Source organism: Rhineura floridana, chromosome 5 (assembly GCF_030035675.1).
Source record: "Rhineura floridana isolate rRhiFlo1 chromosome 5, rRhiFlo1.hap2, whole genome shotgun sequence".
Taxonomy (NCBI): Eukaryota; Metazoa; Chordata; class Lepidosauria; order Squamata; family Rhineuridae; genus Rhineura; species Rhineura floridana.
The window spans coordinates 140,732,144-140,747,275 of NC_084484.1; the positions used below are offsets into that span (position 1 = coordinate 140,732,144).

The window sequence follows — 15,132 nt, forward strand, 5'->3', positions numbered from 1 at the left end:
GGATAACTTTACACTTGTTTGCATTGAATTTCATTTGCCATTTTACTGCCAATTCACTCAGTTTGGTGAGGTCCTTTTGGAGCTCTTCACAATCCCTTTTTGTTTTAATAACCCTGAACAATTTGGTATCATCAGCAAACTTGGCCACCTCACTCCTCACCCCTTACTCTAGATCATTTATGAACAAGTTAAAAAGCACAGGTCCCAATATTGATCCTTGGCGGACTCCACTTTCTGTAGCCCTCCATTGGGAGAACTGTCCATTTATTCCTACTCTCTGCTTCCTGATACTTAACCAATTCCTGATCCACAGGTGGACCTCTGCTCTTATTCCATAACTGCTAAGTTTATTCAGGAGTCTTTGGTGAGGTACCTTGTCAAAAGCTTGTTGAAAGTCTTAAGTACACTATATCCACGGGATTACCTCTGTCAATAGGCTTGTCAAAGAATCCTAATAGGTTTGTGAGACAGGACTTTCCCTTCTAGAAGCCATGATGGCTCGGCTTGAGCAAGGCTTGTCTTCCATATGCTTGGTTAATTTTCTTTAATACTACTTTCTACCAGTTTTCCCAGTACAGACACTAAGCTAACTGGCCTGTAATTTCCAGGATCCCCCTTGGATCCCTTTTTAAAGATTGGTATTTCATTGGCCAGTTTCCAGTCCTCGGGCAGATCTGAGGGACAGTTACAAGGAACAGAGTTTTCACTATGCGGCTATTGTAAGACAAACAAAAACCACATGAACTCCCTTCAGTAGGAAGGAGCAGCAAGGGCAGGGGTGGGGAACCTTGGACCCAGGAGCCTCGAAACTCTCCCCAGGCCACTCCCCTCCCTGGCTCGGTTTCGCATCCTGAGTGTTTCTGCCTGGCTGGAATGTGTCCTTCAACTCTGATGATGTCTCTTGCATGTCTGGCTGGAGGATAGAGATTGGTGAGTGTAGACTGTGTGTAGATACTAGCCTACTGTAGAAAGTTAAAATTGACATTCATTGCCCTCCCACTTTTGCTTCTGGCCCCACACACCATTGGCATATGTCTCTCAGAAGGTTGCCTAAAAGGTATTGCGGGGCTGAAAAAGGTTCCCCACCTATCAGCTAAGGCTTAGCATGGAGGAATATAGTCTCCTGAGTCCTCTGTAGAGTTAAAGTCCAGCCATCAGTTTCCTTCTTCGTCTCCTTTACTTAGTGATGCTGTAGGAATCCCACTTGCAGGCTTCCCAGTTGCTTCATTATTGTGTTAAATGTGTATTTGCCATATCTATTAATGTATTCCTCTTGTAACTTTTCTAATAATATGAAAACGGATCATGCTAAATCCATCTTATCTAGCATTCTACCTTCAGCACCCAGATTTCTCTGGGAGCCTCATAAAACAGGACATGAGTGCAGTAACCTTCCATAAAAGGGTTTTGTTTTTGTGTTTTGCTTCTAGAGCTGATCAAAGGTTTATTTTGAATAACACAACCCTGGAAAATGTAATAGTAACATATGACTTCTTGGTGCAGAATACACCATTGCTTTTTACTTTTGTTGTGGTGCACAAATACATATAGTGAAAATATATTGTGTTTATCTTAGATGAGAATCATATTTATTCATCCAGCCCATTAAATTTTAAAAATAAGAAAATGAGCATTATAACACCCTTTATCAGAATTTTCTTATACCTAGCTGGTAATGTAGTTGGTAATATGGAGTTGGTAATGAACAGGGTGGTTCATGCCAGATGCTTTTGGAGGTCACTGATTCATAGGGTTGCCATACGTCGTAATCAACTTGAAGGCACATAACAGCAACAAAATATAGAGGCGACTGAGCCAAGCCTTACCTGATGTTTTAGCAGCTTTGAGTTTGGTAACTTTTTTGTCATCTTAGAATGATGATAATGCATTAAAAATGCAGATATTACCATCTAATATATTGGCAGTGGAGCAGCCAGTTTCCAGTTGGAACATTTACTGTAATGCTAGGCATAAGAACAAATATCTGTTTGAACAAATACTACATTATGGAACTGCAGTGAATGGGTAAGATATGTGTAATTGTGTAGAATCAACTGGTGGTCAACCTTTTGAGGAGCATGCCATAAATCAAGGCCAAAGTACAATAGTGTCACTCTAGGGCATATTATAGTATATAAGCAACTTGCACCCATAGGTCTAAGTCTCCTAAACTTGGCAGTCAGCAGGAGGGTAGCCTGATTACCATAGCCAGACGTGTTACATTACATCTCTTCCATTAAAAATGTCCAGTACATAAGCAACACAGCACACTCGAAATGATTAGGGGGGAAAGGGAGGTTTTTGTTTGCTACATTTTATTGACACATCCTAAAATGGCATATGTTCTGTCATGAATATATTGTTTTCATGCGTGCACATCTCCCAGCACCTCTGCTTCTCTGTTTTTTAAGCGTATAAAACTGATATAAATGGAGAGATGATTTATACAAATTATATGAACATCACAGTTAAACCAGGCTTGCAGATAGCTGTTCATTGGTTGCTCATGGCAAGCCTATTCCAGGTAATCAGACAGCGAAGTTTTACAGCAACTTTTCAGCAACAAATAACTAACATAGGTATATGGGCTGGTGGACTATTAGAAGCAGCTGTGGGCTCACGTTTATTTACTATATTATTTATTTGATTTATATCCCACCTTTCCTCCCAGTAGGAGCCCAGGGCGGCAAACAAAAGCATTAAAAACACTTTAAAACATCATAAAACAGACTTTAAAATATATTAAAACAAAACATCTTTAAAAACATTCTTTTAAAAAAGCTTTAAAAAGATATTTTAAAAAAGCTTTAAAAAGATCAATTTTTTTTTCAAGAAAGTTTAAAAACATATTAAAAGCAATTCCAACACAGAAACAGCCTGGGATAAGGTCTCAAATTAAAAGGCTTGTTGAAAGAGGAAGGTCTTCAGTAGGCACAGAAAAGATAACAGAGATGGCCCCTGTCTAATATTTAAGGAAAGGGAATTCCAAAGGGTAAGTACCACCACACTAAAGGGCCACTTCCTATGTTGTGCGGAATGGACCTCCTGATCAGATGATATCTGCAGGAGGCCCTCACCTGCAGAGCGCAGTGATCAATTGGATATATAAGGGATAAGATGGTCTTTCAGGTATCCTGGTCCCAAGCTGTGTATAGGGCTTTGTACACCAAAACTAGAACCTTGAGCTTAGCCCGGTAGCTAATAGGTAGCCAGTGCAATTCTTTCAGCAGCGGGTGACATGTTGGCAATACCCTGCCCCAGTGAGCAGTCGTGCCACTGCATTTTGCACCAGCTGCAGCTGCCAGACCAACCTCAAAGGTAGCCCCACATAGAGTACATTACTATAATCCAGCCTGTGGATTATCAGTGCGTGAGCAACAGTGGTCAGGATATTCTGGTGCAGAAACGGCCACAGCTGTCTTACCAGCTGAAGCTGGTAAAAGGCACTCTTAGCCACTGAGGTCACCTGGGCCTCTAGCGACAAAGATGTATTGAGGAGCACCCCCAGTCTACAGACCTGCTCTTTTAGAAGGAGTACGACCTCATCCAAAGCAGGCAACTGACCAATTATCCAAACTCGGGAACCACCAACCCACAGCGCCTGCGTCTTGCTAGGATTCAGACTCAGTTTATTGGCCCTTATCAAGCCCACCACCAAGTCCAGGCAGTGGTCCTACATGTGGTATTCTATGCTGCTGCTTCTTGGAGTAGACCCATTGAAGTTAATGGACATGACAAATTTAGGTAGGACTTAGTTGAATACAACCCTATATTTATATCCTTCCTTTTTTTCATTGAACTCAAGGTGGTAGTCATGAGGTTGTTCCCTGACTTGCGTTTAGACAGTCTCCATACATTTGCAGAGCAGCGATGGGAAATCTGTGGCCCTTCGCATATTGGTGGACTCCAAACTCCCATCATCCCTGAGCATTAACCATACTGGCTAGGACTGGTGGGAGTTGGGAGTCCAATAACCTCTGGAGGGTCACAGGTTCCCCACCATGCTGTAGAGGATGGACAAGCTTGTTAACCATGCTAGGAATGTTATGTTGGATCTTCTTTATATAGTTTATATTTTAATGAAGATGGGGGCTTTTTGTAGCATTCCATTATGTAATTGTATTTTATTGCACAGCAACTTTATATAAATTTGTATGAAGGGTATATACAAATACAATAAATAATAACTAATAAATCTTTTTTCCTCTTGTATTTCCCCAGTATCTTGTACTTGGGTGGCTTGAAAAGAGGATTAGACTTCAGGAAAGATAAGGCTATCAGTGGCTACTAGTCATGACAACTGTGCTCTTCCTCCATAGTCAGAGGCAGTATGCTTCTGAATACCAATTGCTGGAAGCCATAGGAGGGGAGAGTGCTCTTGTACTCAGGTGTGAACAGGATGCTGAACTAGATGGGCCACTGGCCTGATCCAGCAGGCTCTTATGTTCTTTTTGTGTCTGTATATATGGCAATCCCATTTAGCTGTCATAGCAAATGGACATCTTTAGACTGCTCTTTCGGAGCTTGTCTGATGCTTCTTAATTATAACTGGGTCTTTGGCTGCTACTTTGTTTCAGATGGCAGCTGTATCTTTTTGTGCGTGTGTTTGGTGATACTGGATATAGTTCGACAGTTATTTTGAACATATTTGTAAGGTTCCTCTGATTTGTTGCACTTGTGTAGAGTAAGGGTGTCCTTATTGGTACAGAACTTGCTAATTAAATATTCATACTTCACTTAAAATGGAGAACTCAGTCTAAGTCTGAAAACTGGAGACTTTTCTGATCATCCACAGCAAAATCCTAAGTACACAGGTCAGCCTTATACTCTTTGTCATTAGGTAACTTTAAATTAACTATAGTGTACTTCAACACTGTTGTGTCAAATATGCCTGTAGCATGTGCATGCCTCTTATCATATAAGAACTGTTTGTCTGATCCAACAACACAGTTCAATCCTATATTTGTCTGCTCAGAATAAGCCCCAATGGGACTTACTATTGTTGTTAATAATTAACCAAAGATAAGGCCTCCCAATGCTTGTTCTCTGGGTGGCTCACAAACATAAAATAATAAAATACAGTATGATTAAATCACAGTAGCATAAAACATGCAGTCTGAAAATCTCTAGTGATGAGAATTAAACCAGATTCCTAAAAAAGAGAGAGAAATATTCCCATGTAAGTCATCTGCATAGGATTGCAGCCCAAGTCAGTGTAGTCTAGAATCCTATTTCCAGCAGCAGTCAATATACAAAACAAGCATACCCTCTTCAGTTATGGTTGTAATGTCTTGCTTATTTAAGATTCTCCCTCTTTTCTCTTTTAGTTGTGTCTCATATTAACTCTTTGTTCGGCTTTTTGGGTAAGTACTTGAATTATTATTTTGTTATCAATTAATTTAGTTTTCTCCCCCAAAAATGAATTCAAAGCAACTTACAGAAGCAGACATTAAAAAATATAAAAACAAGAGTAAAAATTAATGCACAAAAGAGCAAATTCAACTAAACTACACCCCACTAAATATTGAATCTTTGCTGCAACTGCATATAAATTTAGAACTACATGTACACATTTTCTTTGCTTGATGTGTGATTATTTCTTCCTCTTTCAGTGGCACAATAAGGGACTTGCTCTCATCTTCTGCGTTTTGCAGTTCTTTGCCTTGGCATGGTAGGTGACATACCTTTTTCCTCACATGGCTTCTACATAAAAATATTAGATTTTTGCCCTGGGACCATAATACCAAAGGCAAGCATGCTCTGGCACCAGCCAGAGCACAAGGGGCCACTGGGAAGTTGCACCTCCTGCCTCCCACATAATCAGCATTGCAAGAGGGGGACCATCCTAGCTCCGTTCATTGGCCAGAGGAGCAGCAGCAGCTCCTCCAACACCTCCTCTTTCCTCCCTATTTCTGTTTTGATTTGTTTTTGTACTGTGTCCATTGGATTGTGAGCTTGCAGGCTGGGATTGTTTTCATTTTTTAAATATATGTACAACACTTAGACAATTTTATATTATATAACTGTTAAATAACAGCTTTTAGAAAAAGCAGCAATTCCTAGAGACTTGTATGCATTTATGAAAGGAGAGATTTGTTCCCCTACCCTTTGTAAGTCGCACATCTTCACAAAAAGACTACCATAATGGAGTCCAATGTCCATGAATACATTTCCTCCTAAAACAATAGAACGTTCTCAACATGTTGCTGTAGGATTCCATATGGACAAGAAGTTTTCTTATGTGAATCTAGGCAGCTATCTTAAAGTAGAGTCACTGAGGCTCAACTCAGCTATTATGTAGCTTGTTGTCTTTCACATTTGGCATCTTTCCTCTTTCACAAGGGGTCTTCATGTGAGTAGGGTTGATCTGGAGTTGCTGACACTGAGTAAATGGGCCCGTGTTTCTCCCGTATGTAGACCGCATCTCTAGGGCAGAGTGGGAGGAATTATACAAGCTGATCCTGACTCATGGATAGTTTGAAAACTAAACTGTGTGAAGTGAATGATAGTTTTAATTTTATAGACACTATTATAGGTCTAGCCTGCAAAACTTGCAAAAAAGTTTCGTATGCCAATTTATCAGCCATTTAGCAAGCCACAGTATGTGATTGCTGGACAACACTTGGCTTGAGCCATGTGTTATGCAGGCCTGTTATAGATACTGTTTTGTAAATGTGTTTCTGTGTCTGCCCTTGCTGATAAATGTATTACTCTTCTCTCTCTTCCAGGTACAGCATTTCCTATATACCATTTGCAAGGTAATCTTGATTTACTTCAGGAGGTATCTAGATCATAAAACATAACAAGGGAAATTCTTTTTTGATCTGTATGGCAAGGAAAAATTGATTGATCTTTAATGAAGTGCTGCTCTTTATTCCTGAGATTCAGTTATTACTTGCTATCTGGAATAATTTAACAGAGGAGCTAAAATACTTCACATCTAGGGCTAGAATGGCACTATATAATTGGCAATATAGAAAACTTATCACCCTTGCAACTTGAAGCGTTTTATGATTAAATTATTTGTTTTGATTGTTTATATAGTACCATTCATGTCTAAGTTGCATTAAAAATATAAGAGGCTGTGCCCTTCCCCTGAGGGCTTAAAATTTGTAGATCGACATACGGACACAACAGAGGAAGGGGAGGGAAGTAGAGGTATGTGCAAATAGGGTACAGTTATTTCAGATACATGTGCTTAACCTTAATTACAGTAAGGCATGGGAACTAAAGGAGCAGGACCAAGTCTCATGAGAAGGGATTTGAAGGAACAGCGTAGAGGTGTAATGTACTTTCATATTTGGCAACACTTTCCATAGGTCTATGTTGAAAGTTTTTCTAATAATTTTCAGAGGGATAGCCATGTTAGTTTATTGCAGCAAAAACAGAAAGCCTGATGGTACTTTAAAGATTAAGAATTTATTTTATGTATCATTAGATGCATGAAACGTGATCTTCAGTTCTCTATACATATAGGTGCCAAAGAATGATTGGTAGGTCCCTGTGGGCCCCCCAAAATCCTTATATTGGCGGGTCATGTACAGGCAGCAGGTTAAGTACCCTGGTGTAAAGGGGAAAAAATGTAAAGGGTGGAGTTAAATGGCAATGGAATGTAAAATGTAAAACTGCAGTCTGTTACAATTGAGTTAGAGCTAAAGTGTATGCAGAATGACCCTTCACAGCAGCAGCGATTGCTGAGTGAAGTGGCAATGTAATTAGAACAGAATGTATGCAAAATGAGCACAGAGACCCTTCGTACTTGTAGTGAGACAGGAAACCATTGTCTCTATTCAGACCCAAATTAATAGAACTGAACTTCTTGAAAAGTTGCAGAGACAACGGTTTGTGTTCCACTACAGGTGTTAATTTATTCAGCAATGTTAAGATGATTGTTTATCGCCAATCACTGCTACTGTGAATAGTTACTGTGCTCATGTTACATACATTTAAAGTCTTTGTGCAGCTAGTTTAAATACTTAAGGGGACAGTGTATTTGTTTCACCTGTATTTCTTTTTTTAATAGGGATGCTGTGAAGAAATGTTTCACTGCGTGTCTCACATAACACAAAAGCAAACAGTTTAGTAAGTACTAGGAAAAATATTGTGGTAAAACAGTTATATCCGCAGCTCCTCCTTTTTAAGACCATTAACATTGCTAAACTCCAGAAAGATAGTTCTCTAGAGGAATACTCTCCTGTGCACTGTTGGTATTTAAATAGGAGCCCCAATCTTAAACAAATTAAGTTTCTATGAACTTGCTGAAGCTTGTTCCTGGGTAAAGTGGGATAGTTTAACAATGTTATTTGTTGAGTTGCCTCCATTTTTGTTCCTTGCCTGTCATTATTGCTGATGCCACACTGTGGAATGAGAAATTACTTGTGATACGGGTTTTTAGGTGCCCATAATGGATTGTATCCAATGCTGCGGTCCCACTTGCACAGCCATTTGCACTTGCACAAAGGACCTTTCCCTTCCTCTCCCCTGCAGCACCCTCAAAATCTGCTCCAGAGCATTGGAGGACCTCACTACCAATTGTTATAGGTAGCAAGGACTAAAAGCTTTCTGGTAGGCATATATTTTATTAAATTTTAAAGGGTTTTCTACATATGAGCTCCAGCCTGGAGATGTGCACAAACAGAACTCTCAGTTTTTCTTGGACACTAGATAAAGACCAGTCTGTGATATATAGGATGGTTGGGTGTTAAAAAAAAAAAGACAGAACCCTCTGCGTACCTATGAAGTGTCTTGTATGAGTGCAACAAGGACCTTCTATCACTTAGAAATTTCTTCCCAAGTTCATATTCAAATCACAAGCCACGTGCTCTAATCCATGACTGTTTTAATTTAATTGCTGTATCGGAAAAGGAAAACAATTTACTGTCTGGATTGGTGTAAAAATCACAGTTGTAACTGTTTTTGGCTTAGAGCTATCTTCATTTCAAACTATAACTTTTTGCTTTTGTGCAGGCCAGCACAATAAGTGTCATCTCCTTACACTGAAATGTCACACTGAGGACTAGAAGACCTGCACAATTGTATGGCATTTGTCTCTGCACACACCTTCCTGGGAGCAAAGCTATTAAGCTTGCTAGCTTAACATGTGAACAACAGGACAAAGCTACCAAGTATTCTCCTAAGGTTAATGAGTTTTGTGATAAAAAGCCCCAAGAGCAACAAAGCATTCCTTTCACTTGCTTACCTAAGCTATTGTGTGCGTCTGGCACAAAATTGTTTCTTTCAGATTTTGTTGTTGTTGAAATGGATATTATGGTCATCCCAAGGTAAATGGGATTTGAAATTACTGCTCCTGTTCACACTTTATTTATAGGGTCCAAACAACAGTTTACACATTGGATACTGTGGCCTTGTAGCCAGGAACATGATGGATGTCCGTATGGATAACCATGTAGTTCTTTTTGTCTTATTGTCAAGAACTTAGTTTTCAGCTCCCAATGTCCTTTTTTGTCTCCTACAATAATGGAAGGGGGCTTAGTGTGGAGCTGCCTTCTAATCCAACAGCAAGCATAATTCCTTATTGTAATATAACTGAGACATTAATAGTGAGTCGTTGTCCAGCCAGCAATAGAAGCATCAATGTGCGGATACAAGTGGGAATCATAAAAGCAAGCAAGTGCCCTTCAATTTCTGCAAGCAGTTTACTGTTTATTGCATACCTTTTATGGTCTTTTAAGACCTGAATATGAAATAACACATTGCCTCATGAATTGTTTGTCATTTTGGCAGCTTCTGTTTCACTAGATTCCCATTCACATTCCTCTTGATACATATGACTTCATACAGCTCTCCAACTATGAAGAGGAGGAATATCTTGTGTTTTTTAAAACTCTTTCCCCCTGCTTTGATTTCTGTTCACATTGGCTGCCTAGCTGTGATTGCTAGGAATTGGAGGGACTTGTGTTGTGTTTCATGTTCTGGCTTCCCAGTAAGACAGTATCATGTAATGGTTGGAGCAGACATTTAGACACTGGAAAATCGTTGCTGCATTCCTTTTTCTCTGATTCATATGTCATATGAACTTTTCTCCATGTAACAAGGAATGAAGGATGTTGTCCCCCCTCCCCCAAGAAATACTGTACAGTTATTTGAGAGTAACTAATCCTTGTTTTTATGCTATCCTAATGTTTGTCTTAGAATCTATTATTGGAGCACTTTGGGAAACCTCTAAGCTGCAGATATGAAAAGAAAAGGGGCTGTTAGTCAAATTCCTTGCTAGAGTTACTTTTAGGACTGATTGTCTTCAGGTATTTTACCTCCCACTCTGCTCTCTCACATCATTGGGAAGAGAATAACACTGTATCTGAACACAGAAATTTCCCAGAACGACTGTAGAGTACCAGAATTAAACTTAATCTTGTACAGATCTGGCTCTAACATTTGGATCTGCATAATTGGCTAACTATAGCTTTTTTCATTGGAAATGATTGCCTGTTTATAACCTGGGGTTTCTAGAATCTTAGTTGTACTGTACAGCTTTGCCAAGCAAGCACATTGAGAGATTTAGAAAATTAGACATTCATGAGGATTTTTTAAAAGGACAAATTCAAGTATTGCAGCTCTGATGTCAATAAGCTATACAAATTGAAGTCTGTGAAATTTCTTGTTTGTAGTTCTCAGCCACTTTACAATAAGTAGCTGGAAAATTGCAGCCTTAACTTACAAATCATATATGCACTGAATATAAATGAATGTCAGTCAAGATGGTTACTATAAACACTACCTTAGGGTTGCCAGTCAGACCTAAGAGACTATCGTAGCACAGACTGCTGATTTTCATCTGTTCATTTAGTTCATAGTTTATTTATATACCACTTTTTGGCCAAAAGGCCCCCAAAGTGGTGAACAACATATTAAAACATATTACAAAAAAAAAAAATTACATAAGAAATAACCAGTAAAAAAATACAGTAAAATTACAATGCAACAAGAACAAAGTAAAAAAAAAAATTGCAACAAAAACAATGTGTTCTTTGTTTTCAAATGATGCACACAATTACCACAGCAGACATGGATTTAGGAGAGACATTCCTTCTTTCTCGGAAACTTATAATGTCATCGGCCAAGTTGTTCCTCTCCACCTCCACACGGTCTTTGTTGTTAGTGAGCTGGTCTACCTGCCCAGGCTGCAGGGAGGATGTCCGACTCCCCAGGTGGCATGTTTGCAAGAGGGTCCCTTGCCTCACTGTGCTTTTGCTGGCAGCTGCTATTGCTTTCCATTCCAGCAGCTGGAGAGCCCCAAAAGGTCTTCCTTGGGCCCTTTGAGTTCGCTCGAGAGCCGGAAGTGTATGCATGCCTCTCCTTCTTGCTCGATACGGTGATCCTTCCCTCTTGAAGGTCTTTCCCATCACACCTCTGCAGTAATGGAAGACAGATTTTTTAAAAAAACATCTTTCAGAGTCTGGGCCTAGTAGCTCTATTTATATTGCAGAAGTACTTTCACAGGTGAATCACAGTTGTGAAGTAGGGAGGGACAACTCTGTCCTTCATATAGTTTTCTCAGAGTTTGAGGTTCTGGTTTTTATGAAAAGTGGAGTCCTAATCCTCTTAGTTTCTTTAAAATACCAGCTCTGATCACCTTATCAGCTTGCCTTTTTAGGCTGGAGACAGATAATTGTTTTTTCAAAAGTTTAAGGCAATGTGCACATCCCAAGCTGCAATCTCTCTTCACGTTCATCCCGTATTAACCTCTGGTAAAATCGGGTTTTTGTATTGTTTAACAATCTCAACACTTGTTTGACTAGAGGCAATGGGTATTTCAACCCTGCAGGGCATCAAATGGTAATGAAAGTCTTTTTTGGATTTTAAGTGCCATGCTCAGTGTACTGCTAGAACTCATATAGGTCTTAAAAGAACTTTAGCAGTAGGTTCACTTTACAGAGAGAAAGCTCTTTTCACAAATCCAATGATTAGGTTTAGATAATTAGTGTACTTGTTTTCAGAATGTAAAGCTGTGGGAACAGTAGTTTATACATTTAGCACATAAGGACAAAGAAGCCCACAGTGCTGCATCTGTTCTAAAACAGTTACTCTTAAAATATTGCAATATTTAATTATGAAGCAAATTTCACATATTCATGCTGACACTTTCTAGTAGTAATTCTTCTACCTAAAATCTGTCTTTGAGTAATTTTCAAATTTTGATGCTGCTGCCATTTAAGTTAAAAGATCTGGATTTTTCTTCAAATTATTGTGTCTTAAAATCATGACTTAGGGAATTTTTTTCAGTTATGACACTGATTCTTTTCTGGGAAATATAGACATGTGCTAAATGTGCATTAAGGGAGTAAGACACATCTGTCACCATTTTGATACACTTGTATTTCTGGGGACTTCTAAATTGTACGCTGAATTTTAAATTTCTGCTATAGGTTATTCTTGCATAGAGCATTATTACCTAAATGGATTGGTTCACCTGTTTTCCTGATTCTTCTTGCTCTATATTTATACTGTCACATTTTCAAAACATTAATCTCAGTAGTTTGTTATTGCATTCTTGTTACCGCATTCAACCCAATCTTGGCCTTCACTACAAATTTGTAAGTATCGTAACTTCAGGCTTTTCAGCCACTAAATATAAGGTGGCCTTTCTGAGATGTCCTCCTTTTTGGAAAACAAAATGTGTCTACCTACACAATGTATCATAATCACTTTAATGGAGACTTTTGTAATTTTTTTAAATTTTTTTAGCTTGAATGGATGTTCCATTTTTTTACACTTTTTTTTACACTTGTCTGCTATTGTAAATTTTTGGATATGCTGGTTATTTTGTCTGCCTTAAGAAAAAAATACTATTTTGGATAAACTTTTATTGTACTGTCTCTTCTGTAATAAAGCTGGCTTCTCAACACGTGTACATTATTTTTCAATTAAGTTGGCATTGCAGAACATTTCAACTATGTTAAAATTTGATACTGAGGCTATGTAGTAGTCTTTAGGCAACATATTAGATTTTAATAGTGTTAGCCATATACCGTAATGAAGTCTGGGAACTGTTAACATTCTTTTACCTTGTAGTCATGATTTTGTGATAGGGCTTGGGGCTGAGAAGAGGTGTTAATTTGGTAATTTGATCAGGTTTTGAATTTGCACATTAGTAGCCCAGAGGCTCAAGTAGTAAACCATATCTATTGATAGAAGGCCACAAAATCAGTTGATTCATTTCAGTAATGATCGATTTATTGATGTACAGTGATTCATTCAAAACTTACTGTTGTTCATGTAGAAGATAATAATCTGAAATTTGATGCAAAATATAGGAACATGAAGCAATGTGTAAGATGGCAATGTAGCACTTACAAAATAATATGGATTAAAATTGCATGAGAATGGTGTAACTGCATTGAGAAAGCAATCGGTCATTTGAATGAGAACCTTAGGCTTGCTATTTCCTACTTTAGCTGCAGATTCGGCCTCATGTCTTCCATTCGTCTAGTTATCAACAATTTCTAAGTTCCATAGCATATCCTAATTTTCTACCACACCTAGCATTGGAATAAAGATCATACTTACCTAATTACACTGGGAGAGAGCATGGGGAAAGTGTTGGATAGCCAGCAGCAAGTAAAGAAAGGGGGGGGGGAGAAGAGAGATTCTCTGTACCTATTTTTTTACATTAACCAGGAACTGGAACATAATTTTCAGTTTTTTAATGTTTGTTTCATTACTTGGCCAAGCCCATGTAAGATGTAGATTGAGGGCAGGTGCCAGCTACCACATTGTCAGATTTCCACCTGCGCAACAGAACTTTTCCCCTCCCTTCCCTAAATGTGCTCTGGAGACTTGTGGAAACTCCCATGAACAGATTTAGGAGCTGTGTGGGGGGAGGAATGAGGGGAAGTTCTGTTGCTCAAGCAGAAATCCTTAGGCTGATGGGACAACTTACTTAGTGCTACTTTGGATATAATCCTGAAGTTTACTAGAACTAGGGGGAAATGCACCTGGGGACCCCTGCTTTCTCTGCAATTTTCCCCCCTTAGGTCAGTCTGACACATTGTGGCATTAAACAATCCAACAATTCCTTTGGGAGGAAGGGTAGGCTATAAATTCAATTAATAATTCCACAATCATTACAATTATGTTCTCCAACACCTGACAAGTTTAAAGAAAACATCCTAATCGGGTTCTTATCACTCCAATGTATCAGATAGCTGTCTGTGACTCAGCAAAAGTTCTAAGAAGCTTGTATAAAGTAGCAATGGTTGTAAAGTTGTATCCTTGTCATCCATTTTGGTCCATCATGGCTGCTCTGCTGTTTGCTAAAGTTGATGGTTCCTCTACTACTAGCAGAGCCTAGGTTATCATAGAATCATAGAATAGTAGAGATGGAAGGGGCCTACAAGGCCATCGAGTCCAACCCCCTGCTCAATGCAGGAATCCAAATCAAAGCATTCCCGACAGATGGCTGTCCAGCTGCCTCTTGAATGCCTCCAGTGTCGGAGAGCCCGCTACCTCTCTAGGTCATTGGTTCCATTGTCGTATGGCTCTAACAGGAAGTTTTTCCTGATGTCTAGTCGAAATCTGGCTTCCTGCAACTCGAGCCCATTATTCCATGTCCTGCACTCTGGGACGATCGAGAAGAGATCCTGGCCCTCCTGTATGTGACAACCTTTCATGTACTTGAAGAGTGCTATCATATCTCCCCTCAGTCTTCTCCAGGCTAAACATGCCCAGTTCTTTCAGTCTCTCCTCATAGGGATTGGTTTCCATTCCCCTGATCATCTTTGTTGCCCTCCTCTAAACCTGTTCCAGTTTGTCTGCATCCTTCTTCAAGTGCGGAGACCAGAACTGGATGCAGTATTCAAGATGAGGCCTAACCAGTGCTGAATAGAGGAGAACTAGTACTTCACGCGATTTGGAAACTATACTTCTGTTAATGAAGCCTAATATAGCATTTGCCTTTTTGCAGCCACATCACGCTGTTGGCTCATATTCAGCTTGTGATCAACGACAATTCCAGGATCCTTCTCACATGTCGTATTGTTGAGCCAAGTATCCCCCATCTTATAACTGTGCATTTGGGTTCTTTTTCCTAAGTGTAGAACTTTGCATTTATCCCTGTTGAATTCCATTCTGTTGTTTTCAGCCCAATGCTCCAGCCTATCAAGGTCCCTTTGA

The 15,132-nt window shown here is 39.3% G+C and overlaps 1 protein-coding gene across 2 annotated transcripts in view; it reads left to right on the top strand.

The window, feature by feature from the left end:
• The window catches only part of SFT2D2 (SFT2 domain containing 2), a 25,059-nt gene extending 12,194 nt beyond the window's left edge, over positions 1–12,865 (top strand). The window contains exons 5-10 of one of the 2 annotated variants that reach the window (XR_009762861.1): positions 5,328–5,363; positions 5,613–5,671; positions 6,729–6,758; positions 8,024–8,082; positions 8,488–8,565; positions 8,968–12,865. Coding sequence is in view for 1 of the 2 variants with exons in the window: in XM_061628270.1 (XP_061484254.1) it covers positions 5,328–5,363; positions 5,613–5,671; positions 6,729–6,758; positions 8,024–8,063 (165 nt within the window). In the remaining variant the exon portion in view is untranslated. The remainder of the gene's footprint in view (positions 1–5,327; positions 5,364–5,612; positions 5,672–6,728; positions 6,759–8,023; positions 8,083–8,487; positions 8,566–8,967) is intronic. The other variant, XM_061628270.1, reaches the window with a different exon arrangement.
• Positions 12,866–15,132: the final 2,267 nt, after the last annotated feature.